General features: G+C 30.6%; 1 protein-coding gene across 1 annotated transcript in view; it reads left to right on the forward strand.

Annotated features, from left to right (window-relative positions):
* The window catches only part of LOC134682220 (uncharacterized), a 55,937-nt gene extending 30,570 nt beyond the window's left edge, over positions 1-25,367 (forward strand). Inside the window, exons 5-17 of the mRNA XM_063541751.1 lie at positions 1,115-2,389; positions 9,284-9,412; positions 11,930-12,123; positions 14,272-14,412; positions 14,789-14,883; positions 16,302-16,473; positions 17,242-17,463; positions 17,746-17,785; positions 18,336-18,427; positions 18,973-19,097; positions 19,336-19,604; positions 20,288-20,360; positions 21,201-25,367. Of these exons, the coding sequence (XP_063397821.1) occupies positions 1,115-2,389; positions 9,284-9,412; positions 11,930-12,123; positions 14,272-14,412; positions 14,789-14,883; positions 16,302-16,473; positions 17,242-17,463; positions 17,746-17,785; positions 18,336-18,427; positions 18,973-19,097; positions 19,336-19,604; positions 20,288-20,360; positions 21,201-21,819 (3,446 nt within the window). The 3' untranslated portion in view covers positions 21,820-25,367. The remainder of the gene's footprint in view (positions 1-1,114; positions 2,390-9,283; positions 9,413-11,929; positions 12,124-14,271; positions 14,413-14,788; positions 14,884-16,301; positions 16,474-17,241; positions 17,464-17,745; positions 17,786-18,335; positions 18,428-18,972; positions 19,098-19,335; positions 19,605-20,287; positions 20,361-21,200) is intronic.
* The last annotated feature ends 1,454 nt before the right edge of the window (positions 25,368-26,821 follow it).

Raw genomic sequence — 26,821 nt, forward strand, 5'->3', positions numbered from 1 at the left:
GAAAGTCATATTTTTTGTACTTATATCATAGAATCATTTGTATATAAAGATTATAAAAGATAACCCGAAGATCATGAATCATGTTTCTTGATAACTTTGTCCATATACAATGTATAATACCGCATTCATAATTAGGATAGGTGATACGCAAGACTGTTTCGTCATTCAAAAAGCTATAGATGGCGATTCTAATTTTCGAATATCTTCGTTTAAAAAAAAAATTGTTAACAGTAAAATATCTTTTTAACTACCTTTGTTTAAATGGGATTTATTTTATTATAATAATCAGAAAGTCTTTTTGTTGTCAGGATATACAAGTACCCGGTCACGTCCACTCTGTGTGTATGCGTATTTCTATGTCTATCCATCTTTTGAGTTCAGCCTTTTTCAACTGATGTTTAGTTTATTCATATGTTGTACTAATACTCAACTGTTAGGGGGGGAGTTGGGATCCCGATGACATGTTTAACCCCGCTACATTTTGTATGTATGTGCATGTCAAGTGAAGAGCCGGTAATTCAGTACTTGTCATTATATATTTATTTTTCGTTCATTCTTTTGTACATAAATTAGACTCTTAGTTTTCTCGTTGGATTGGTTTACATGAATCATTTTGTGGCCTTTTATAGCAAACTACCGCATATGGGAGTTGCTCATTGTTGTAGGCCGTACCGTGACCTATAGTTGTTAAATTTGCTCACATAATGTTGCACACCAATGGCTTACCACGCATAACCTTGAATAAAACCTTCCAATATGCAGATTAATCGTGGTGACTGAAATTAAATCTGGGGTTTTGTATTTGTTGCAGGTCGAGAATAGGGAAGGGAAAGGGGGGCTACATAACTTTTGTAAAAATGGAGTGGGTTTTGGGTAATGAATCAGTGTCAAGAGGATTTAGAGCTTTTCGGCTTCATGAATTCGTACATTAAGGCAAACAAGCGCAAAATCGTTATAATTCACCCTAACACGTTGAATGATATTATAAAATGTCCTTTTTTTTTTTGCATTCACACTAAGTTTGTCTTAACCAGTTCAACAATTTTAAACTTCTATATTTATGAAAAATTGAGTTTGCCTTTTCTGTTTTGATTGTTTCAATATCTTCTAACAGGTTTATATGGGGATTGTCTAAACTTCAGTAACTGCAGTATATGGAAGCCATGTAGACATGGCAAATGTTTGACAAAGAAAGATATGTCGTATGAATGTGATTGTTTCCAAGGATGGATTGGCAGAAACTGTACAGTTAAAGATCCATGTCTTCCTTCTCCATGTATGAATAATGGATTGTGTAACAGGACTGAAAAAAATGGATTCCAATGCCAATGTGCTCATGGCTATTTTGGGAAATACTGCCACCAGAAGGACAGTTGTGTCGGTGACCCGTGTTTAAATCAAGGGTCGTGTTCATCAAAACCTGATGGAAGTTACGAATGTCATTGTCGGCCTCATTTTACGGGGCAACATTGCGAGGTTACAGACCCCTGCAGTCCCAGTCCTTGTAATCACACTGGTTTGTGTCATAGATTAACTAACACTGAATATGTGTGTTCTTGTTTACAAGGTTACTATGGAGATGATTGCGAAAACATAAATAAATGTGAATTACACAATCCATGTAAATCCGGTTGGTGTGTTCATATTGACCATAACCAATTCAACTGCACATGTTACAAGGGCAGTTCAGGGAAATATTGCAATATAACAGACGCCTGCATGATAAATACATGCAAAAACGGTGCGACATGTGTTCCAATAATTGGAAATACTGTCAAGAAATACGACTGCCAATGCAGCCGTGGTTACCATGGGGACGAATGTCAGCATTATGATCCGTGTTCGAGCAATCCGTGTCAGTTTGGCGGAGTCTGTCGAGCTTTGTCCGACCAACTTTACCGCTGTGAATGTAAACAAGAGAGATATGGCGAAAACTGTCAATATGTAGATGGATGTAAGATTCACAAATGTGGCGCAAACATGGTTTGTCAGAACACATCATTGACTGGCGCAGTTGATTGTTTGTGTAACTCTTCGCCCTGTAGGCAAGGTGGAACGTGCACAATAGGCTATAATTCGCAACCGTATTGCAAATGCAAGAGCGGTTACAGTGGCACATCGTGCGAGAGGTCTTGTTCTCGTGATTCTTGCCTGAATGAAGGCACATGTGAAATAATTGATGGATCTTATGAGTGTGTATGTCCGGATAATTTCTTCGGAACTCGATGTGAGAATTATGATTTCTGTAATGCTACTAGAATGTGTATTCGTGGTGCTAGATGTCAGCTAACACAGAAAACCTACCACCACTTAATAGTGATCAACCAAACTATGACGGCAAACGTGACAAATTGGTACACGTGTTCTCACTGTCCTGTAGGTTATACTGGTAAGTTTACAGCAATTTTATTCCTACATTTCGCACTTGTATTGGCAATAGATTCGTCCTGCTAGCCGACCATTCTTTTTCTAGAACGTCTATCCGTCCGTCAATTTATGCCTCAATCTTTAAGATAAAGTTATCTTTCTTTTGTTTTATTGTTTCGATTTATCGAAATTGAATTTCAAATTTTGCTTATATTTAAGGTCAAATGAAACGAGTTACTGATGATTGTTTTTCAAGTTCTTGAACCAATGCATGCACATATCATCTTTTTTTTTATACATATCATAAACTGAGTCTTCTATGCACGATTTTATCATTTTTCACTCATCCATATCATATAATCGTCTCAAACATATTTTACTCGGTCGGTGTTGTTATAAAAATACTGCAGCTTATCAATGGCCGTGTTTTGTAAACAATCACCAAAGAAACATGGATATTTAGGTAAGCACGTATATTACATGAACAATAAGATATAGTTTATTTCGATGACGGAGCGATGTTTACTTTTGTTGACTCTCTCTGCCAATTTGGGTTTCCCCTTCGCACTTGCATAATTGCGATTATTGGATTTTTACGGAAAGGTAACTGTATATATTGAAAACATGTCGGTAAATTGTTGGCTGGAAGCGAACAATTAAAAAAGAATGAAATTTCTTTTAAATTTGGACAAATTAAAGAATTTCCCTCATAAAAAGTATGTGCACACAAGTTTTATAATAAAAACTAGCCATTTAGTTATAAAAATCATGTGCATTATTTATTTTTTAATTTGAACTTTCATATGACTTTTATGGGAACGAACATTTGGTTCAAAATTCAAAAACTAAAATATTTACATGAATTTTGGTTGTACAATAAAGATGTAATTTGAAATCTTTCAATGATCCAATTTTTAAAAGCACATTTACAAAAAGAAATATCCCTGCATTTTCAGAGTAAGTCTGCAGAGTGAGGTTAAAACCATTATTTCTCATCATGATTATTACAAATTTTTATTATAAAAAAAACCTGAACATTGACTTTTGTTTTACAAGTAGTAGTTGTGCTTCGCGCATATCACTTTGAACTTTTGGTTTTAAGACATTTGTATAGACATTTAATAATCTAAGATTTGAAAGAAGGAATAACTAAAAAGAAAAGTAATGCGTTGTGCATCTTTTTTGACAGTTTTATTCGGTCTACAAAGTTCGAACAGGATATAATGAAAATGATAACTACTCTGAATATCAAGATTCAGAAGGTTCTGAGGCAAATGCACGTCGTATGTCCTAATAATACCCCTATCTTCTATAAAGAATTCTAATCTGATGTTGTTCTACCTTGAGAAATTTATATTTTTTACGAAATTTTAAATATCAAATAAGCATGTTTTCCCCCATTCTTTTTTATGTGTCCAGGGACCAATTAACTCGAAAACATCTGTACAGAACAAGTTTTAGTGAGTGAAAGTATTTTATGATTATGTCAAAAGGTAGTAAATTGGTCACTTTACATGTTTACTAAACTGTTACAACTTGTAAAAGATATTTTAAATTCAAAGTAGTAATTGTATGGATTTAATCATTAACAAATGATTTGTAAGGTTCAATTTCGACTTCTCTTTGCACTCTTTTACCCTTTATATGTTGAAAGTACAATGTATATGTTATCATCTAGTTATTCAATCCAGTAAAAGAGTGAACGTTTTCTGTGCAATTTCGTATAAAGGCATCAAGAAAAATAATGACATTACATGTACATGTATATTACATAAGAATTCTTACTTTTGGTTGAAGAACAGAGATATGTGTAAAGTCGATTCTTCCATGAGAAATTGTTTGAGTGAAAATGTGCAAATTGCGCTTTCTACAAATGTGCTTTGGTTTATGTTTTTGCACCCTAAAAAACTAAATTAAATAGTGTTCAATTCATAAATGTCTACTTTAATTTGAAATTCTTTAGGTATTTGTTTTGGTAAATGTTATGATGATTTTTTATTCTATGTCGATTGGTAACATGGCAGGAAAGCACTTTGTATTTTATGAATTAGCATGTTTCAAACCCCCGCTCTGCGCATGAATCAACCATGACTTGCAGGAGTCATACAACTCTTTTGAAAAACCCCAAACTGCCGCTCCTGTATCGCTATATCGATTGGTGAATTTTAAGCCTCTTGGGTGCATTGCCCTTTAATTGTTAATGTCTATAACCAAACCTTCAATTTGTTCATAAATAACGCGTCCTTCCTGTTCATGGTTATGCGAACTGTTAACTAAATCTTTTTTTTGTTTTTTGCTACACAAGGTTATTTTTGCCATGATTAAAGTCAATAGCACCTAGATTTGACATTAAAAGCCCAATGTTTTGCCAGGTAAATAGAAAATAAAATGACATTTATGGTGATTTCTATGATCAAAATATGTGGTTTAGTTTCGCATAAGTTATGGCGCAAGTAATCAATAGTAACAATTAAACACATTGACCTACTTAAATTTAATTAAAATATTTTATAGTGTCAGAAATAAAAAGGTGCATAAACCTTTTATGTAAATTAAAAATCAAAAATAAATCATTCAATCAATTTTTTTTAATTAATAAAAATTATATGTTAAAACGTGTTTTCTCTTAATCACAAATGAGTTCATTTCCGGTTTTCTGAAAATAATTGGAATTCTTTGTTTAAATACCTAATGGTGTTGTTTCTGTTTACTGCAAATAAACATTTTACTGTCGTATGTACATGTATACTAAGTTTGTAAGATAAGTTTTCAAGTTCACGTGAAATAAATGGACAGATATCATGCCTAAATTCTTTTAGTCTATTATTAATTTTTGAAAAGAAATCAAATTTAAGTTATTAAAAATACTGTAGTGTTTTGCATAGAATAAGTTTATGCAATTAACCGCAGTAATTTGTGAGAGAGTCAGAGAAAGAGTATAATTGATATTATGTCCTTTGCCGTCAAAATTTTAAGTTTATTTAAAAAAAAAACTGCAGTTATTTGCATGAGAGAGAGAAAAAAAATATAACCGTTATGATTTCTTTGCCGCCAAAATTGCAGTTTATGAAAAAAATCATCATTAGTTTGTGAGAGATAGGGAAAAACCAACATTATGCAAATTATTTCTTTTACCGCCCTCGTCTGTTACCACCTTATGCACACATACCTTTGTCATTGTCGGAGATTTTAAATTTTTTGATGAAATTGTTCATTTCTTATCTGAGAATCGAATTTTATGTAGTCATTCATACAAAAAGGTATTGAATTAAATCTGTTACCGTTTAGTATCTTGGTACGAGATTGAATGACCACAAATGTCTTAACTACCATAGAATTCTCAAATTTATTGTTGATTTAAGAATTATTTATTACAAATAGGGCTGTTGTTAAGACGCTAAGTGATTCTCCTTCGTATATAAGCATTTGTTCTATTTATGTATGAAACAGTAGTGTATAGTCTTTTAAGTCAAGTAGACGGATAAATAAGACGGGACATATATACTAAAAAATCATTTAAAAAAGTTAAAATAAGAAATTGAATAAGTAATGTCAACAAGAAGGTTTATTAAAAGGTTATCATATAAAATACTCAAGGATTATCTTTTATTTTAGTCTGAAAGTTGACAATCTCGTTTTTTAAAAAATAATCACGCGGCAATTTAAAATTGCACGTTTAATCTTTATAAATTGTTTTGTATTTATTGAACCCCGGGAGTTTGCGTTGCTATGAAATTTAAAGAACGGACTTGCACAAGAACTAAAAATAATTATGCCGAATCTGCACGTTCATGAAAAAAAAACCCGTAAGATAGGATTTCCGCGAGAACAAAACGTGTGTTTGTTTAACCTTCCCTCTAGACCAGGCCGCACTTAACAATATTTGGTTTAGATAGTCATACAGTATGGAAATTAAAAAAAATATATAATAGAATCAGATAGATATATGATACAACTTACACAACAGTTGTATACTATTTTACATACTAACTATATCACATAGTATATCATCTGAAAATGTACCCTCCACAACCCCCCAAAAATGAATATTTTAAAAGTTTCATTTAATTTATTACAATTAAAGCACTGGTGAACTAAGCAAATAGCACATACTACCAGGGACAAATATGATAATTATTTAAGTAATACAATGGTATAAAACCGAGTATAAAACAGGAACTACATTGTTTTTACAATAATGATGGTATAATCACCTTGCATACATGAATTTCCGTCAATTACATCTTTGTAACTTGTCACAAATGTCAGAACTAGGGTTAATGATTATACAGATCGTCTTTCAACTGTCAATCAAACTAAATACACAACCAAATACACAAGAAACATTCATAAAAACATTAATAAACTAGGTCACTCTTGAAAAAGACTCATTCTTTATCATATATCAAACATATTTCAAAAAAGCGTCTAGTTTAAACCATGATCTCATATCTTTTAACAAATTAATTTTCTCCAATCTTTATTAAGCATTAGTCCAGTCATCAATTTCCGTTCAGTGCCTGTACGGTGCACATAATTTTCTGACTTGCAGTTGTTTTCCTTTTTTTTATGAGTTTAAGCTTTTCCCATTTGAATTCGTTTTGGATTTTCCTTGGGGTTCGGTATTTTTGTTATTTTACTTTTTCTTTTACTCTTATGTATAATTTTGTATTTTTTTACGATATTTTTTCAATTAGTTGTGAGCATCTAATTGTTTTTTATATGCTCTTGGGTGAATGCTGAATAGTAAAACTTGTTTGTTTAATTCAACAGCAGTCAATATTCATAAAGGGTTTATTCGAACAGTCCCACTATGTACTACCGATAGATACTTGCATGGATTGTTATATTTGGTTTGTATGGATATTGTCTCTTTTCCTTTTAACAACCTTTTTTTTGCACAAGGAATTGCTTGGAGAAAAAAATATGAACGTCCTATTAATTAATTTATGGTTTTATTGAACAATTTGTAAAACAGAAAAAAAAATTCTTTTGAAATAGAAATACCTTAATGTGACCTACCGAATAAAGATTGTTTACCGGATTTGTTATCACTTAAGCAACACGACTTGTGCCATATGTGGAGCAGGATCCGCTTACCCTTCCGGAGCACCTTAGATCACCTCTAGTTTTTGGTTGGGTTCGTGTTGCTTGTTCTTCAGTTTTCTAAGTTGTGTCATGTGTACCATTTTTTGTCTGTTTGTCTTTTTCATTTTTAGCCATGGCGTTGTCAGTTTATTTTCGATTTATGAGTTTGACTGTCACTCTGGTATCTTTTGTCTTTCTTTTATTGCAAAATATAAATAAAAAATCAAACTCAAACGAAGAGAGATTTACCAGGTTTAGTCAACCATTGTTTAAATAAGAAAATGCCTATACTTAGTCCAGAATATGATAGTTGTTGTCCATTTATTTGATGTATTTGAGCTTTGGATTTTCCCTTTTGCTCATGGACTTTCCGTTTAGAATTTTCCTCGGAGTTCGGTATTTTTATTAATTTACTTTTTCCATGTATGTGTACAGTGTAGTTTAAATAAACAGTCTCTGTAAAAGTTGTTATCTTTTAAACACTTGTTCATATACGACACTTTTCTCAAGGGGAACGATCAAATACATTTTTCATAATTTACGTCTTACATATGATTGCTGAGGGGGAAAAGGATATGTAATTACAATTGATGAGTCATATAGGTTCATTATGAGTCAAACGATTACATTTTTGTGGAGGATTATCATTTATGTATACAATGAATACAATCTATAAAATGGATTTTATTAATTATTTTTTTAGTATATAAACAATGGTCATTTACAAATTCTTTGACAATGTGTTTCACCCTACATTTTAGTGAAAGTACATTTTATGATGATGCATATCTGATTGATGCAGTTTTAATATGATAAAATAAATGTGCATTACAAATCGTAAGAACAATTATCAACAAAGATTCCGTCCATATTAAAACTTGGGGTAAGACAAGGATGCCCTTTATCACTCGTAAATTTTAATAGAAAACAAAGTAAGAAAATGTTAAATAATTGATCTCGGATAATCTGAAGTAAATGAAATATTCAATTTAATTCCGTTTCCGTTTAATAATATGGTAAATTCCATGTTACTTAGATATCAAAAGCATTCTCTTTTACATACACATAAATATTTCACAGGTGAAATAGCTAAGACGAGTAATCATGCTATGAAGTACTTATTGATATTGCATAATTCATGGATTGTTTGACAGTATACATCAGTTACACGTTTTTACGGCGAATAGTACACGGCTGTCAAAATGTATAAGTGATATTTAATTTATGATGATAAAAGACATTGCAGTCATGTTCAAGTATCAATAAAAACTAACCATTTATGCCATTATTGTGGGTTTTTATGATATTAACCATTTCCTGTTTTTATTATTAAAGATGGTTTGAACGTCATCATTATGAAAAAGGTTCAGAATTCTTGGCATGATTTCCTTATTTTGAATCTAAACATTTCTAATTTAAAATCAGAAATATTTGTACAGATTTACTAAGACGCAATAAACATACGAGTTGATTGATATAATTACATACAAACTACTAGTGGTACTTAATTAATAACAGTCGGCCTCCTCAATATATTGTTTAGAAATATAAAGAGGACACTCAGTTAATAGTTCTTTCTTTTTAAAGAGAGACGAATGATATGAAAATGATATTTCACTTATAAGGCAAAGATAAACTGAAACATCAGGGAAAGAAATGAAAATCAACAATACAAAACGCAGAAAGCTAAATATACCAAAAAGAAGATGAATGACCTAAAAATATATAAGTTATAGGTCACCGTATGCAACACAAGCCACTAAAATTACACCGAAAGATGTCTTAATAAACATTTTAAAGCTATTTGAGAATTTTTATTATGTTCCAGGTGTCCGGTGTCAGTTCAAAACAGATCCATGTGACCATAACCTTTGTGGGGCTGGAGTTTGCCAGAAACAAGGGAACAATTATATTTGTATTTGCCCAGATAATACTAGACAAAGGAGATGTAGTGACGGTGAGTAGCCTTTTTAATTTATTACGCCCCTATGGAGGTGTCCAAGTAATCACATAAATACAAAATGATTGCCAATATATAATCATTTAGTACCTTTTTAAACAAGATAGTCAAATAATCAATACAATCATATATTAACAAATAATCTAAGATTTGTGAAATATTATGTCTGGTAAACAAATAGTCACCAAGAAATTATATTATTAAAAACACAATTTAACTCTGTTAAATTTCCTTTTTTTATATAAATGATTAACACGGAGTTAATAAATGTGTTTAAACTAAGAAGTGTTCTCCTGCTTTAAATTATAGTAACCAGAAATTCGAAGTCAACAACTCATTTTTTCGAAAATATAGTCATTTGTGCTTTGGAAAAGATTTTCTTTTTGGCCACCGATTTGCTTATCTCCTTTCAAAACCCCAAAAACTTTGGAAAAGACTTCTTTTTAGCAACCGATTTGCTTATCTTCTTTCACCCCAACCCCCCTCCCCCCCCAAAAAAAAGTATTTAAAGCTAATAATATAACTACAACACTATAGGATAGACACAGATCAGATGTCTTCATACTTATTACAAGATTACATACATTTAATATGTAAATCACGTGCATTCCAAGTTGTTCTGCATTATGCATCATCTAATCCAACATTTTGTTCATCGTTCTGGAGCCTATTTGGTCTTTTGAATGATAACATGAGTGAAGCATAATTTTTTCCTGTTATGAAATAAACTGGAATGCATGACTCTAGTATAATTATTAATGATTTTATTAGAAAATGTCAATCAAATATTCATATCTCCATATAACTTGACAATGATGGGATTGTACACCGAGTTAAATAAAACAAGGCATTTTACATATTTTGAACTATTTTAAAATAGACAGTCATATTCATTTTTATGTACATTTTATAGAATACAAACAAAAGGGATACATTTGCATGTAAAGTTTACAGTATTAAAAAAATATTGATCTAGAATTAGCTATAGCTTATTGGTAGACTACAACAGGGAGATAGACAGTGACGGGGTGATCTTTCTTTCATTCTTCAGCTCCTAAACTTAATTAAGAAGTCAATGAAACTTTCTCATATACACCCAATACCTTTATGCACCTCATATTATGTGATTTTTATTTGAACTATTTTCGGATAACCTTTAGCATATCATATGGATTTTCAATTCCTGCCACTTTTTACGTAATCGGCACTCCTCCTTACCTATTTATTATATTTTAAAACAGTTAAAGACCCTAGGAAATGACCTAGCTACATTGCCAAACACTTCAGATTTTTTTTAATTTTTTAATGCCTTCCAACTTCGTACATAATTTGACCTTTTTAAAGTTTTTAATTCGAGAATCACAAATTGTCTTTGGTAGACGGAACGTGCGTCTGGCGTACCCAATAAATGTATGTACACAAGACGTTTTCAATCCCATTGGAATGGGTTGGCAAATAGTTCATCTGTAAGTCAGTTGCTTTCCTAATTTGTTGTCTTCTAAGACGTCTTAAAAGCAATTGCATTAGCCTGTTATTGTCTATTGAATGATTCAATAAGTAAATCAAATACTTCTTTCTTGTATGAATTAAAAACATGGGAAACATGACTCTTTTATGATTATTAATAATTTTATTAGAAAATGTCAATCAAATTTTCACACATAACTTAGAACCACAGTACCATGAATGTACACAAAAAGAAGAGCAAAGCGTCTTCTATAGTTGTTTCTTTTTAAATGTTATATTTTATTGAATTAAACAGATAAGAATAAAATATAAAATTATCATGTTATTCATTCAGACTAATTAATTGACTTAATCTTAAAAAAAATCATGGGATATACATGTAGTATTCCAGTGAAAATGTTATGAGCGGTTAAATGAACTTATTAAATAATTCCGAGGTTTCCAATCACAGAAGATTATTGATACAGACATTTACCCTCAATGATTATAGCAAAGTGACGACTGCTTCAATATATTACATATCAGCCTAAGTCCCGTGATAATAAATTTCCAAGGATGTTAAAAAAGTTTCAGATTACCGATTAATGCGATTGAGAACTGTCAAGGGAAAAATAAAGGCAACAGTATACCGCTGTTCAAAAGTCATAAAACGATTGAGAGAAAAAAAAATCTGGGTTACAAATTAAATCAGAGGGAAACACATCCACAATATGATTAAAACAACGGAAGAACAGAAACACTGAAATGAGAGAAAGGAGAAACAGAACCTTACAATTCAAATAAATAGACAAAAGGTTCCGGCATTGCATTAAAAACACATATAATACTACAATGTAGTATGACCAAATGTTTTTTTTTTTTAAAGTTTGAGGTTGCTGATTTTCTGTTTTCTCAAAACAACGTATATGTTTTTTGTTAAGGCAAACTTAACCTTTCAAATCATATTGCTACATGAACAAATCATTGTTTTGATGGTCTTAAAACGGTCAGGATATACATAAAAAAAAGGTGATATTCTTACTAAAACACTTTCATCATTCACTATAGATTCCTGCCCTGATAGTAAATATCATGATAAAAGTGGACGATATATATGGCAAGAGACTAAAGTGGGATATATGGCAAAATCAGTTTGTCCACATGGCAGTACAACAACGATAGAAGAAGTGTTTCGTATGTGTCGAGTAGACTCAAGAGGACTTCCAAAATGGGCGACACCAAACACAGCGCACTGCAAACAGGTAGGCATATGTTTTTTTTGTTGTTGTTTGGAACGTTTTGGCCTCTCCGACAAGTCAAAATAATCTCCAAAGCTAAATTTAGAATACTCACGACGCAATGAATAATTGCAGATGATATCATTTAGAGTGTATGAATCTTATATACTATTTTTTTGTACATGTATTTTTGCACCTTTTTACTCATTTCTATTTAGTATTCTTTTATGCAATTGTTTGTTAATTTTTGTCTGATTATATGAATAATATTTTCCCTTTTGAATACTTTTATCGATATCTTGAAATCTGCAATCTGAAATATGTGTTTTTTTTAATTATAGTTCTACCAAGCTTTAGTTTTCTAAAATGACTATTATTTGATTGTTTTTTTTATTGATCCTTAACCTTCAAATATAGTTCTTAAATTTTTAACAAATCATGCTTTAGAAATAATAATTTCGACAATTACACAGAATGTTAAAGTTAAACGTATGATGTAGATTTATGTGCGTTCTATACAAAAGTCTAAAAAGTAAAATCACAAAAATGCTGACTCCGAATAAAATTAAAAACGGAAAATCCCTAATCAAATGGCAAAATCAAATGATAAAACACATCAAACGAATGGACAACAACTATCATATTCCTGAATTGGTACAGGCATTTTCAAATGTAGAATATATTTTATCATGTACACTAAAATCCCATTAATCAATCATTTGAGAGTATAATAGTCAACGGCTTAACTAAGTTGCTTTAAACAGCTGACCAAATCATAAGACATGTTTTCTATAGCTTCAACTGAAGTTTACTCGATGACCACAGTTTTTGAACATCGGTATACTATACAAGTACCCACTGTTGACCCTAGTTAAGCTTATTTTTGAAATGCGTCTTCAACATTTTTATGAGAAACATTCAGATGATTAATTCGGGAAATTATTAAAGATTATCGTTTATATTAACACAAAATCAGAATGAAATACTGTTATTTGTTTTTAAAATGTCATCTTAATTAACAGAAAGTCAAACTAGCATGCTTATTTAATTACGAAATATTGTACAGGATGTAGAAAACATATGATACCAATCATTATTTAAGAGTTGTTGCCAATGATCATTAATTTGTTTAATTATAACTAGGTGTAAAACAAACCATATTATGATGTAAGGCAATAGATACACGAGAATTGGTTCAAAGATCCTGAAGCAAAATAAAATGGAGACTTGTACCTAAGAAAACAAAATATACCATAAATCATTTTACAAAATACAACGTATTTATTTTAACTAGAAAGCAACAAGATTTATATTGTATAACGACAAATTTGATAGTGAAAAACAACAAGATTTTCATCAAAAGGCCTTTTCACCTTTACATTATCCTAGGAAGAACAAATTACGCACAAGGAAAAAAAATCTTTTATCCCACTCTGATAAAGACCATGAGCAAGAATAGGGAATTTATGAAATATTGTTGTTTCATTCAGATTACTAATAAAGCACTTATAAAGATTATGTTGAAATATACAACGAAATCAACTCCTTTGCCATGATTTGAACAGTCATACTTAGTTTTGAAACGTGCTTCATACTTGATTAGATTATTTGGCAGACAAAAACTACAACTTATCATACTATACATAACAGATATTAAAAATATCAGAAAGAAAATAATAACAACAAATTGTAATTATAATTAAAGAAAGATGAATCATCAGGTGATTTGTACTTTGAGTTATCTATCTTATTGTTGATAAAAAGCAGCAAGATAAACTAAATAAATAAAAACATCGTCCAAATAAAGAAAATATGAATAAAACTGTATAGTTTTTGGAACATTTTGCGTAGATTGCTTGCCTCATAATATACATAAAAGTTTTAACACGATGAATAAACTCCCCATAGGCAAACCTGTTTACTAATAGCAGACACTACAGGACATGTTTCTCAGAACAACTACAGTTAGACCTATCAAATTTAACCCCAGAAATGTAGATTTAGTAGTGTGTTTTCTTTTATAAACACTGTATTACAATTGTAAGATAAATATTACTTGCTCATAGTATAATAGCTTCTTTAAATTATAGATCGTTTAATATATTTAAAATATGGCATGTATACTGACAATTACAACTAAGAATACATTTTTTTCTGCATGTTTCTAAACAGTTGACTGCATCTGAAGCTGATATGGCACTGAGAAATCTTGTCGCATACACAGGAGATGGAGTTCATCTGACGTCACAGGAAGTTGCGAATGTGACCAATCAACTTGAAGGATTAGCAGCGTATGCTGTAGACGATGTTAAGGTATATCTATATTCTCGTTATCACCAGCTGTATGACAATCAAAGTCGTAAATTAGTTTTGTAATCGAACTTGTTTTGTATACTTTACTTATCAAGCAAGATGGCACCTATGTTATAAACTAGATTGTTAAGGTCGAAAGAAAAACATTAATTTGTTGAAACAAAATTCAATATTTTGGAAGTTAGCCTTTGTGCGCAAAGTAGATTTATTATTCATGGGTTTGATTCACTCTCTTTTTCAAAACAGTTGGTGTCACTTTTGCGTTTTTTCAAATTCCTAATGACTAATTTTGAGTTTAAATTTTATATAAGATATATGTAAATTACAATATTGTATACATTTTACACACATTGTAAAACATGTTTCAATTCTTTAGATTGCCAAAGACATGACTATGGTTATCAGTAACCTTCTTGAAGCCAGAGAATCGGTGTTGATAGAGAGTAACCACAACAACCACTCTAGTGAAAGGTAATGAACTTTTTTGCATAGTTATCCTTCTTTGCCAATTCAATTCGGCTATTCAGAATTATGGCTCAGTTGTTTTCAACTTGATTACCCGGTGTATAACGTCGACAAACGAAACTGAGATATACAACTGGCTAACGTAAAACACAAATTGTCGAATGGTTTGAAATAGTAGTGGTGTATCATTGGCACTTCATTGTTTCCAACGTTGTATGACGAACGGCCATTTTGAAGATGATTAGACTATTTAACCAAAGTGATGAGGAAGGACCTGGACGGTTTAAGTTAATTCATTTCAATAAACAGAACTTGCAAAACATAACTTTACATCTATAATAGTTACAAAATTATTTAAAATGCCATACCATTTTCTCATGAAAAATTCAAGATAGAAAAAAAAGGAAAAACAACGAATAAAATTAAAATAAATAACACGAGACTATTAAGGTGTTATTAATAACAACGAATAAAATTAAAATCAATAACACGAGACTATTAAGGTGTTATTAATAACAACGAATAAAATTAAAATAAATAACACGAGACTATTAAGGTGTTATTAATAAAATTTATCATAAACAATAGTTATCATCATGATTCTCTTATTACTACTATATTTGAACCACATATCTTAGTTTGATTCCAATCGCATATAAGGTTGCAGAAATTTTCACCCGCAAACCCTTTTCTACACTGCATTAGGTTCATTTAAAGTATCTGTGAACTTGACATAAAACGTGTTGACCACATAATTAATAGTTTGATTCCAATGCAGAGAACGGTTCTATATGCTCAACTTTGTTTTGACGTTCGAACCTTTTTGATCTGAGCGTCACGGATGAGTCTTTATGTAGACAAATTGAAAACGCACGTCAGGCGTATTAAATTATACCTTTTGATAGCTATTATTTGTGTGTTTCTCTGTAGTGTATGTTCTCCCATTTATTTGTTTTGTAGTCCTGTCATGTATTGTTGTCATTGTAATGTTATATTTAACATTGCCATAAAAGCGGGAGGTTTGGCTTACCACAAAACTAGGTTCAATCCAACAATTTAAATAAAAAAATGTCCTGTACCAAGTCAGGAAAATAGCCATTGTCATCTTATAGTTCGTTGTGTTTTTGGTGTGTTTTTGTTCTCTCGGATGTGATGTGATTCCCTCAGTTTTGGTTAGTTTACCACTTTTGCCTTTATATACAGTTAGGAAAGGACATAAATGGTAGTATGGAAGGACAGGTCAAAACCAAGAATTTAGGCGGCTAAGTTTCATTTTATTTATTATGATAATACAGGCAACCACTGATTAAAGAATTAAAACTTTGAACATTTTACGTTTAGTTTTTTACCCCGATTTACATACTACTGTTGTCTTTATTTACGTAAAATGAACAATTTCTTTGATTTCTTATGTATGTTTTTAGATTGGTTGAATTGCTGCACGAGTATACAGAAGATGTACCAATGAACACCAACTCAAATGCTACCATTGAGACAAAGAACATCAACATTATGGTTGTCAATCATTCATTAACCGACAATCATAAAGACTTTCACTACCAACCATACCTTTCGCACAACAGCTCTTTTGAACAGGTTAGATTTCTAATAGTATTTACATATTGGTAGAAAAACCAAAAGGTATTTTAAGAAAGCCCTTTGTTAACAAGCGAGAAGCAAATTCAGCTGGAACAGTACTAAATAACTCATAATTGACCAGAAGTAACGTAAAAGAAATCAAAAAAGAAAAAGCAAGAACTTTTTGATTGTATACAATTTCCGGGAATGAAAAAAAAAAACTTGCATTTTTGTGCATATTTAATTTCGTTGTTTTGCATACGTTGATAATATGTAATTAGTTGAATATTGGATTTTAAAATCGTTGTTTACTTGTGCCATGCAATCCATAAAAATTGGTACCACACGAATAATAAATAACAGTTGTTTACCAATGCTAATATCTCGAAAAGTATTGTCGGATCATACAAATTTTGGTAACAGCCGAACCTGAGGAAATACAAAACAATGAGCGCGATTTTTCGACATTACACATCTCTTGCACTGCATACATCACACAATCATGCATACAATTACTCGACATATATGACATACATACTATATGTCTTCAACTTCGTACTTTATTTGGCCTTTTTAACTTTTTTGGATTCGAGCGTCACTGATGAGTCTTTTGTAGACGAAACGCGCGTCTGGCATTTATGCTAAATTTGGTCCTGGTATCTGTGATGAGTTTATTTGATATCATATAACTAGGGAAATGATTTGATTATGCATGCCAGTTTTAGTAGCGAATCTTACTTTCTAAATTGGTTGCTTAATAATGATTTGGTCCTTATACTTTCACAGGGTGGAATTAGCATGATTGTGCCTGCGAACGTTATGCGGCAGACAAAAGAATCCAACGTACGATTACATTTCATAGCATACAGAACATCAGCCTTTTTCATACCAGAAGCTGCTGCGCCAGAAGAAGTAGTGCTTAAACAGAGAGTAGTAACTGCAGAAATAAGAGGGAAAACTATAGCAAATTTATCAACTCCTATTAAATATAGTGTTGTCAACATGGAGGTATGTTGTTTTCCTATGCAACTTTAAGATTAAATATGAAACAGAATTCAAAATATATCGCAATGTAAAGAACCATATGAATTTAGACTAGATAGATTGTTTTACAATTAAATTTTATATGCGTAATTTTTCAATTGATTAAATAATTATAGTGATAAGGAACATAAATGTTTATAATTTTATCATTGTTATTTTAGTGTGTGGGTAGTTGTTTAATTGGTAATTATGCCACTTCTCTTTATAGTTCATACTAAACGACCTTTATGTCTATTCTTTTTTCAGAATGGTAGAAATCATACATGTGTATATTGGAATGATACAGGTGAGTGACGAAGTTTGACGTTTCATATTGTTATCTTATAAATTGTTGATTATTATGATAGTATCTTCCATGAGTAAATAAAAATGTAAAATGCATGTTGTGTCATTTTTAAAGAGATTCTAAATCATAACTTTCTGACATTTTTGGAATGCCAGAGTTACAATAAACTTTTGGTCTATTTACGTTTTGTCATTATCATAAAAATAATTGTACGACAACTCACTTTTCATCCCTTTCTCACACTTATTTTTAAATACTATAGAGTTTTTTTAGAACATAGCTAGATGAACAAAAAGCATTTCCTAAAAAAACTATAAACTTTATTATAGTCAAAACTATAAGAACTGAATACAGACTTACATAAATTAAAATAGGTCAAAATGAATCATAATAACGCTATTTTAAGGTATTTTAAGACAGACTTAAATGTTTAGGTAACTGTAGTTAGTACGCATTAAATATATTTGTAAATACTTCGATTTGATAATTGTTACATCTTGTAGTAATTGAATTTAAGAAATCATTCAAACGATGTGTTTTGTTTTTCAAGACTGGTCTACAGAAGGAGTATACACAGTTACAACCGGTGGAAACAAAACAGAATGTCACACTACACATTTGACAAGTTTTGCTATCTTAATGGTACGATATAATAACATGTTAACAAAGTCAATTCCAGTTTTGCTAGGCTCACAAATTATACAGTTGTTAGTTTGTTTGGATTTGTATGCATTCATAGTAAACAGTTTTGTGTAATGTATGTATAACTAAACAGATCTAAATTTGTTATCTTATACAAATTTTTCTTTATTATTCATTTTCCAAACTTTATGTCCGGCGTACTGCATTATAGAACATATATCTTGAATAAGTTTTTACGTTAACCATTCGGTACATCTCGTGTGACAAAACAATAAAGTACTCAGTGCTTGGTACAAAATCAAGTCACATATGTTAAACGTTTTATTGCGAAAGAAGGGAAAAAGTATGTATAACAAATATCCCTTGTAGTTAAAAAAAATGTAAATAGGACGAGAGTAACCCTTAGAAAAATATTTTGCAGAAAAAAAAGACAGATTAAATAGAAAACTCATGAATTTTTTTGTGTTGTGATTTGAAATATAGATACATGCATGATATATAAAATAAAAATATACTATAACCTCTATTTTTTCATATTATTTAAGGATCCAGTTCCATCATACGAACTTGATGAAGTACATGACAAGGCCATGACGTACATCTCATATATCGGTTGTGCAGTATCTATTTTTGGATTGGCTGTTACCATCGTAACATACAGCATGTTCAGGTAAGGAGCTGCTTTTAAAAATATTTTGTATTTTAATGAAACTTGGACCACCTCCAAATGTATGAAATAATTTATTTGCTATTGTTAATTGCATTTACATAATTTTAACAGATTTTACATGAAATAAATCCGTAGGTATTTTACAAATAAACTCGTTAAGTGTGATCCGATGAAAAGACAAAATGTTCTTTGTATTTTTGATTCTTACTTATATCAAGTTTGTTTAAATTTATTATAGGTCCTTGAATAGAGAAAAATCTAGCAGAATTCTTTTAAACATGTGTGTCTCTATGCTTCTAATGAACGTAGCTTTTCTAATGATGGCTGAGACTACAAAGTCCGAGAGTTCTGCTCTTTGTACAACTATAGCAATTCTACTTCACTACTTCCTTTTAACATCATTGATGTGGATGTTGACAGAAGCTATCAATATGTATCATGCTTTGATAACTGTATTCACAACATATTCATCACAGTTCATACTGAGACGTTGTGTCATAGCGTGGGGTATGTATAGTTTTGAAAGTACTCCATTCTTATATTTAATTTTCCGAATTCGTCTGCCAAAAAAACCCAGGATATCAAATACCTTTCAGTACTGTTCACTTGTAATTTTTTTTTATATTATTTTTATTTTCTCTATTAGTACACTGTTTTATATTATACGGAGGGAACATAGGGGTACCTTAATGTTATTTCATTCATAATATATCAAAACCGAGTGACAATTTTGGTCTTTTTGATCTTCTGAACTTTATTTTATGTGCTTTGTTTTATATATGAAAGGTGGACTATGCGGTTTACTATTCGTCTGAATGGCGGCTATTGTTTGACGTACTATGAATACGGTTGAGGTTTTTTTTTTTTTTTAAATATGAAATGCTTTTCATACGCAGCGGTAATTATCTCGTTTGACATATCCATTCAGATTCCAAATGCGATATAAATAAGAAACTAAGATATTCAATTCTTATCGATTGATAGGACAACATGTAAACTGTGTTCTGGAATAATTCGAGTGATATTTGAAGGAAAGCAGCTTCAGACAAAATAAATGTATGATCCAAAACAGCATTTTCAAATTACCAGTTCTTTTTAAAAAATATAATGTTGAATGGACCATCCAGGATATTCATGACGCATATGATTTAAATGATGTTTGAAAACTTAATTATTTTTTTTATTTTTAGGCATACCATTACTTGTTGTGGCTATTACTATGGGTGTCAACAAAATGGACAATTATAACTCAAAAACGGATTTGTAAGTATCATAATTTTGTTAAAACTCATCATAGATACCAGCATTGACATTTTATTTTAACGCTAGACACACGTTTCTTCTACAAAAGACTCATCAGTGACGATCAAACAATTTTTTTTTTAAAAAGCCAAATAAAGTACGAAATTGAAGAGCATTCGTAACAACAAATTGCTAAAATTTTTACCAAATAAAGCTAAGGTAATCTATTTCTGAGATAGAAAGCCTTAGTATTTCAAAAAAATCATTTTTGTTAACAGTTAATTTATAATTCAAGTCAACACAGAAGTGCTGACTCCTGGGCTGGTGATACCCTTGTGAAATTAAAACTCCACCAGCATTGGCATCGACCCAGTGGGTGTAAATAAACTCATCATAGATACCAGAATTGAAATAAGAATCCCTGAATAGATTTCAATGACTACTTAATCGAGTTCCCGTGGTTTCAGAAAAAAAATATAGCGACGACACTGTTTTGATCGTGGGCTCTAATATATTTTGGTTATCTTTCAGATGCAATATGGTGTTTAATTTAATTTGTAGTGTAAAATTAACACATTACTGCTATTTTTTCCTTATAATCAAATAAACTTTAACGTGGAAATTATTCTAAATTGAAAATGTCCTTATAAGGCTCCCTGTACATTATGGAATGGTACAGCAGGCAAATATTGAAAATGGTTGCTTTTCTACTCAATTTTTTTTACATAACCAACTCAAAAAGAACAATGTAATTATTTTAAAATTTCAACAATAAATGAGCACTTATTTAAGTACAGGTACAAAAAAACAGCAAAAAGATATTGTATTATGCATAACATATTGTTTTGTTTTTATTTTCAGTTGTTTCATATCTCATGCAAGCACAATTGCATTTTATATTGCCCTACTTGGACCTGCTTGTTGCATTCTAATCATTAACACAGTCGTCTTTACTCTAGTAGCCAGGGTAATTTTAAAACCAAAGTTTAGAGGTCATCCGAATGGAGGAAGAAGGGAAAAGGTTACACCTACTCAGGTACGCGGAGCATTCACAGTAATGGTTCTTCTTGGAGTTACTTGGGTTTTTGGACCAGTAGCGATCAACGAATCAAAAGTAGTTTTCAATTATATATTTGTGGTGTTAAACTCTTTGCAAGGATTTCTTATATTTATCTTCCGATGTTTAATTAATACAGAAGTGCGTCTATCCTGGCTTTATCTACTGAAGACTGGAAAGTTCAAAAGAAGAAGAGGCCCAATACCATCAACGACGGATTCTTCTTCGTCTTCAAAAGCTTTACATGACTCAAGGATAAACAATTGTAGTACCATTGATAGCACTGTTGACACAAATAGTCCTAAAAGTCCCCGAAATTCAGTTCAAAATGGCGATGGACAGGGTAGTAACGGGTTCAGCGAATATGACAAGAACAAAAATAAACAAAATGGGTTAGGAGTAGACAACTTCACAAAGATATGAACTTCCAGTAGTACATTTTCAAAAGAAAAGATAGTTGTATCTGTCTCACAAATCAGAAACAATGCCGTGTGTGAATTGTAACCGGTTGAAAATGTAGTATGAAAAATGAAGGAGACAAAATATATAGTTCAGTTCTTTTTTGTAATCACCAATCAAAGTGAAAGTCTGAGCGTGTCAAATGACTTAAACATTAAAGATAGCAATACGTTTTGACAATCAGTAATGAGCTCTAACCTTATGTTAGTAATAAGAGTTGTTGATTATGATACAGTCGGGAAAGAATTCATGATAATTTACCTATTAATTACATACTATGCCATATAATAGCTTTTATTAAGGAAATATATGACAATAAACTAAATAGAGATAAGTCATAGCAAACAACTTTATTTAGCCAGCGATGCAGAACCCATATTTGAAGTCTGAGAACAATGAAATATTATGGAAAATACAGGAGATGCCAGATAGACTTAGTAATAGGAATATATTTCCTAAGTCCCTGTCTTGCCAAATTGTGATATCTTGTAATATAAATTGTCCCTAATTGATAGATAGAAAAAAACTTTTATTTTTTCCAATGCATGCATGTTTTGTTATCATCTGAATAGTTTTCTTCATGTTTTTGTCTTTTTTTACCATTTAGATTTATTTAAATACGATTTTTTATAATTCATTCAAAGAAATGTGCATTATTAGAATCCGTCATCAATACATTTTTTTATGTTTGTAGTTTCAAGTTTAGTTATAAGATTTTTTAGTTTACTACACATCCAATGTAGCTGTAGATCAATTGGAGTGTTTTTTCTCCTACTTGCTTTTGACACACCCGCTTTGTACTGGAGTTAATCAATACCAAGGATACTGTCAATTTTGCTATAATGAATGATAATAATTATCAATGATACAAACAATGCATAATCGAGTGCACACAATGATTATATGACTGTTATTGCTTGCCAATTATGTATGAACTATACATAAACATTCAGTTAATATTCTTATGATGTTCTTTTGTAGATACCTTCATTTCTATAAATGAAGAAAGAAACACGTATAGAAACATTTATCCATTAATAATTTGTCTACAGTACTAAGATTTATACGTTTCAGTTTTTTATGAGATCAAGATAAAAAAAAGTACTGTATTTTTTAGTTTGAACTTGAGTTTGAGACAAAAAAGTTTTATATAAAGACATTACAACTTCTTTGAAAATAACTCAAAAATATTTTTGTCAGATGTGTATATTAAATTATGAATCATTGGTTATCATTCAGAAATTCTCGACGACTTAATATGTTTGATATTACAACTGAAAAACCATTTGTATATTTTCATATTCCTACATGCTGGATATTATATTTGAACTGTTCTCAAATTCATATCATTATTTTTAATTGATGTATAAATAAGCATTTTCTGATTCATTTAAACATATGAATACTCAAAACAATGGTTCAATTTCTTTTAAATAAATTTAAAAAATAAAAACAAAAATCATTATGAATGGATCCTATTCATATATTTAATAATTGATATTAATCATTTGTTTATATTGAATTTATAGCTTAAGGTGCTGTCAGCGTATTTTAAGTATAATATATTTTATATAACTACTATTAGGAGTTGTAATTTTATTGTCAACGATGGAGCAGAAACGAAGGTTGAAATTATGAAAGTAGATTGTTTTCATTTCTTGATAACTATCGATTAGTTGGCTATTATAATCAAGGTACTATTTTTTTTTGAATTTTTCATTAATAATCATACCATGATGTGCAATGTGTTGTTTCCATTTTTTATGAGTAAAATATGAAAACAAACTTCCCTCAAAAGACGTGAAATACTTTCATTACATCACTTGTTTATTATTTAATTTATATAAAAATATATTTATGTTCAGTTTCCTGAAATTGAATCAAAGTGACATTCATATCTTATTAAATCAATAGGTTGTATCTCGATCTCACACTTTCATATTTATTATTTATATAACGAGACAACTACAAATCGTGATTTCTGTTATGTAATGGAAATCTATTTAACACATCAACTGGTGTGAATAATCGTCATAAACTATTTAATAAGTTCTCATTAGCATGTTTATGTACACGCATTGTGTGCATTAACAACTTGGGTATGTTTGAGTATAGGCTTTTGATCCCTTATCTCACCCTTTCATTTTTTTCCGCTGTGCAAAAATGACTAGTCTGAACACAATTACCACTCTTTCATTTATTTTCCTTGCTGTGCACTCGTACTGGATCTGATAACACAATTACCTCCCTTAGATTTGGGAAATCTACAAATATGGTCTTTATGTGGTCTGTGTATTATTTGCTTTAATTACCATACACCTTCCAACTTTAACTATTCATGATATGTGCAAAACTTGCGAAAGAGGGGTGAAATTATAATGTTAAATGATAAGTACAAAGGGTTTATTTGCATAACTTTTGGGAATTTCGGGTCCTCAATGCTCTTCTTTTTTGTACTTGTTTGGCTTTATTACTATTTCGATTTGAGCGTCAATGATGAGTCGTATGTAGACGAAAAGCGCGTCTGTCGTATTCAATTTTAATTCTGGTACCTTTGATAACTACTTATATATATATATATATTTAGTGAGTTCTATCAGTTTAAAAAAGCAAAGAAATGAGTAGGCCTGATTGTGATAAGACTAATTTAACATAGCTTTGTTTATATTTTGATTTAGAGGCGATGAAGTTTTCTCTTATTCGGATCTAATGTGTCCTAAAAGTAGTTAATTAAATGGAAAAAAAAACCAAAAAAAAAAACAAAGGGTTTTAAAAATTATCAAAATGAGTAGGCCTGATACTGTTGTCTTGAATTGAAGACCACTTCGAAAAAATAGAATCGTCTATATTTTGATTAAGATAGGATAAAGTGTTATTATTGTTTAATAAATATGTCCCTAATTTATCAACTGTAAAAAAACAAAATTTTAAATAAACCATATTAATTTGTTTTTAAATTTGTATTATATAGTTCTATGGAATACACATCAAAATAATTGTGTTATCGGATCAACAAGTCATGTTTATTGACATATCTTAAAGATAATAAAACGATCTATGTGCTTTAGTAAACAATTCATTTTTTTCTTTTAAATTGTAGTTCGAGTAGAGACTGAGGATGGTCTTTCGAAGTAAAGTTTTCATTTCTGATATTTCGTAATCGTTACTGAACCATCACTTTTGACATGAAGTCAAAACAGTTCTATTTTTATATTTACTCATGTTGTTTTCTGAAGAAGTTGTTAAATTTCTTTATTTCATTTCATCTTTTTTTTCAAATCCAATTTACTATCTATCATGTTATCATAGTTTTTTACGCATCATTCGTTTGTTTAGAAAGTACGTTTTTGTATCATCTATAGTAAATTTTATTTATGCCCAAGGTATCATTTGCATTATAAGTTTGATAAGTGCATTCTCATTAGTGTCACTTGCATTCGATGTTATCATATAATTTATTGTTATATATACTTAAACATGTTAAATATACAATAAAATATCATTGTATAGAACTGTGTTACTAAACTTATTAAAAAAACTGATATAAAACATTCAGTCAACAGGTTTTTTTGGTTTAATTTGCAATTATAAATTTGATATTTTATGGCTAACCGAAAGGCAATTCAGTTTGTAATCCAATTACTGTAATAAATTTAACTAGTGCGACCCTTTTCTCCAACATGTAGGCATTTCCATTCTCAATTTTATTTGAAGATTTCCTTTTCATGCGGGTCTTCAAATTTATTGGTGTTTATAATTAGGTTAACAAACTATAATCCACTTAAAAGATAAGGTCACTTAGTTTTACAATTAAGTAAGCATACCAGATTGTTATATTTTTATCATTGGAATAATTCTGGTAGAAAACTTACACCATGCCAAATACCAGAAAATGTATCAGATGCCTGAGACAAATCATTAGGTGTCACTCGGGGGTTGTCAATAATACAAATGTGGTAATAATAAATATTTTAACATAAATTTCATTTAATTGTTATTTGCGACTTTTTTAATACATTTCCTGTTGCTGAAAATTGAGTCTAAAACGAAGACTTTCATAGAACTAGTTCGTATGCCAAGTAGTAAAATTGAGACTGGAAATGTGGAATGTGTCAAAGAGACAACAACCCGACCATAGAAAAACAACAGCTGAAGGTCACCAACTGGTTATCAATGTAGCGAGAAATTCCCGCACCCGCACCTTTTTATCTACAAAGAGGACTGACGACTGAAAATAGAAGTATTGGGTCATAATAAGTTCAACCATAACACCTCGTAATTTTATTATGCAACTTTTTCATTTTAAGATCCGAGATTTCAGCAAACACCTCTAAAGATTGCTAAAATCTGAAAATAAAGCTTTATTTTCATTGATATATTCTTAGTCCGATGGCCTTAATTAGGTTCTGAAAAGTATGCCCAACAGAATGAGGATGACGGACGTTTAGTGACAGCAGTAACTCACAATGACTCTATGTCAGGGGAGCTTCCCTAACCCCATAAAAACAAAACAAAGCTATTTTACATAAACGTATTCAAATGTGAACTTATATAACAGAAGTTGTCAATATTGTTATTTCTTGGCACACTTGTACATATTCAAAACATTTCATCCTACTTCTATGGCCAGTTTCTTTGCTTGATTTTGATATCACACTTGTCTCTGTGGATGTCAATACCTCTAAGCGAATATTTCACATGCATAAACATTAACAGAGTTTGGGAGTTCCTGACTAGTAAACGTTCCACTTACTGAACGCCTGCTATTATTGATCACGTTGGTATTGAAAAACAACAAGTTCATATTTGACGGCGATTATTACATACACATCAATGGAAATACAATGGGCACTAAAACATCATCTACAGGTGATGTGGATATGAAATGGAAGAAAAGTGAAGGGGATTTTGAAACATATACACTCATACTAATAACATACACCAAAGTATTACATTTTCTTAAGAG

Source organism: Mytilus trossulus, chromosome 1, assembly GCF_036588685.1.
Source record: "Mytilus trossulus isolate FHL-02 chromosome 1, PNRI_Mtr1.1.1.hap1, whole genome shotgun sequence".
Lineage (NCBI taxonomy): Eukaryota > Metazoa > Mollusca > Bivalvia > Mytilida > Mytilidae > Mytilus > Mytilus trossulus.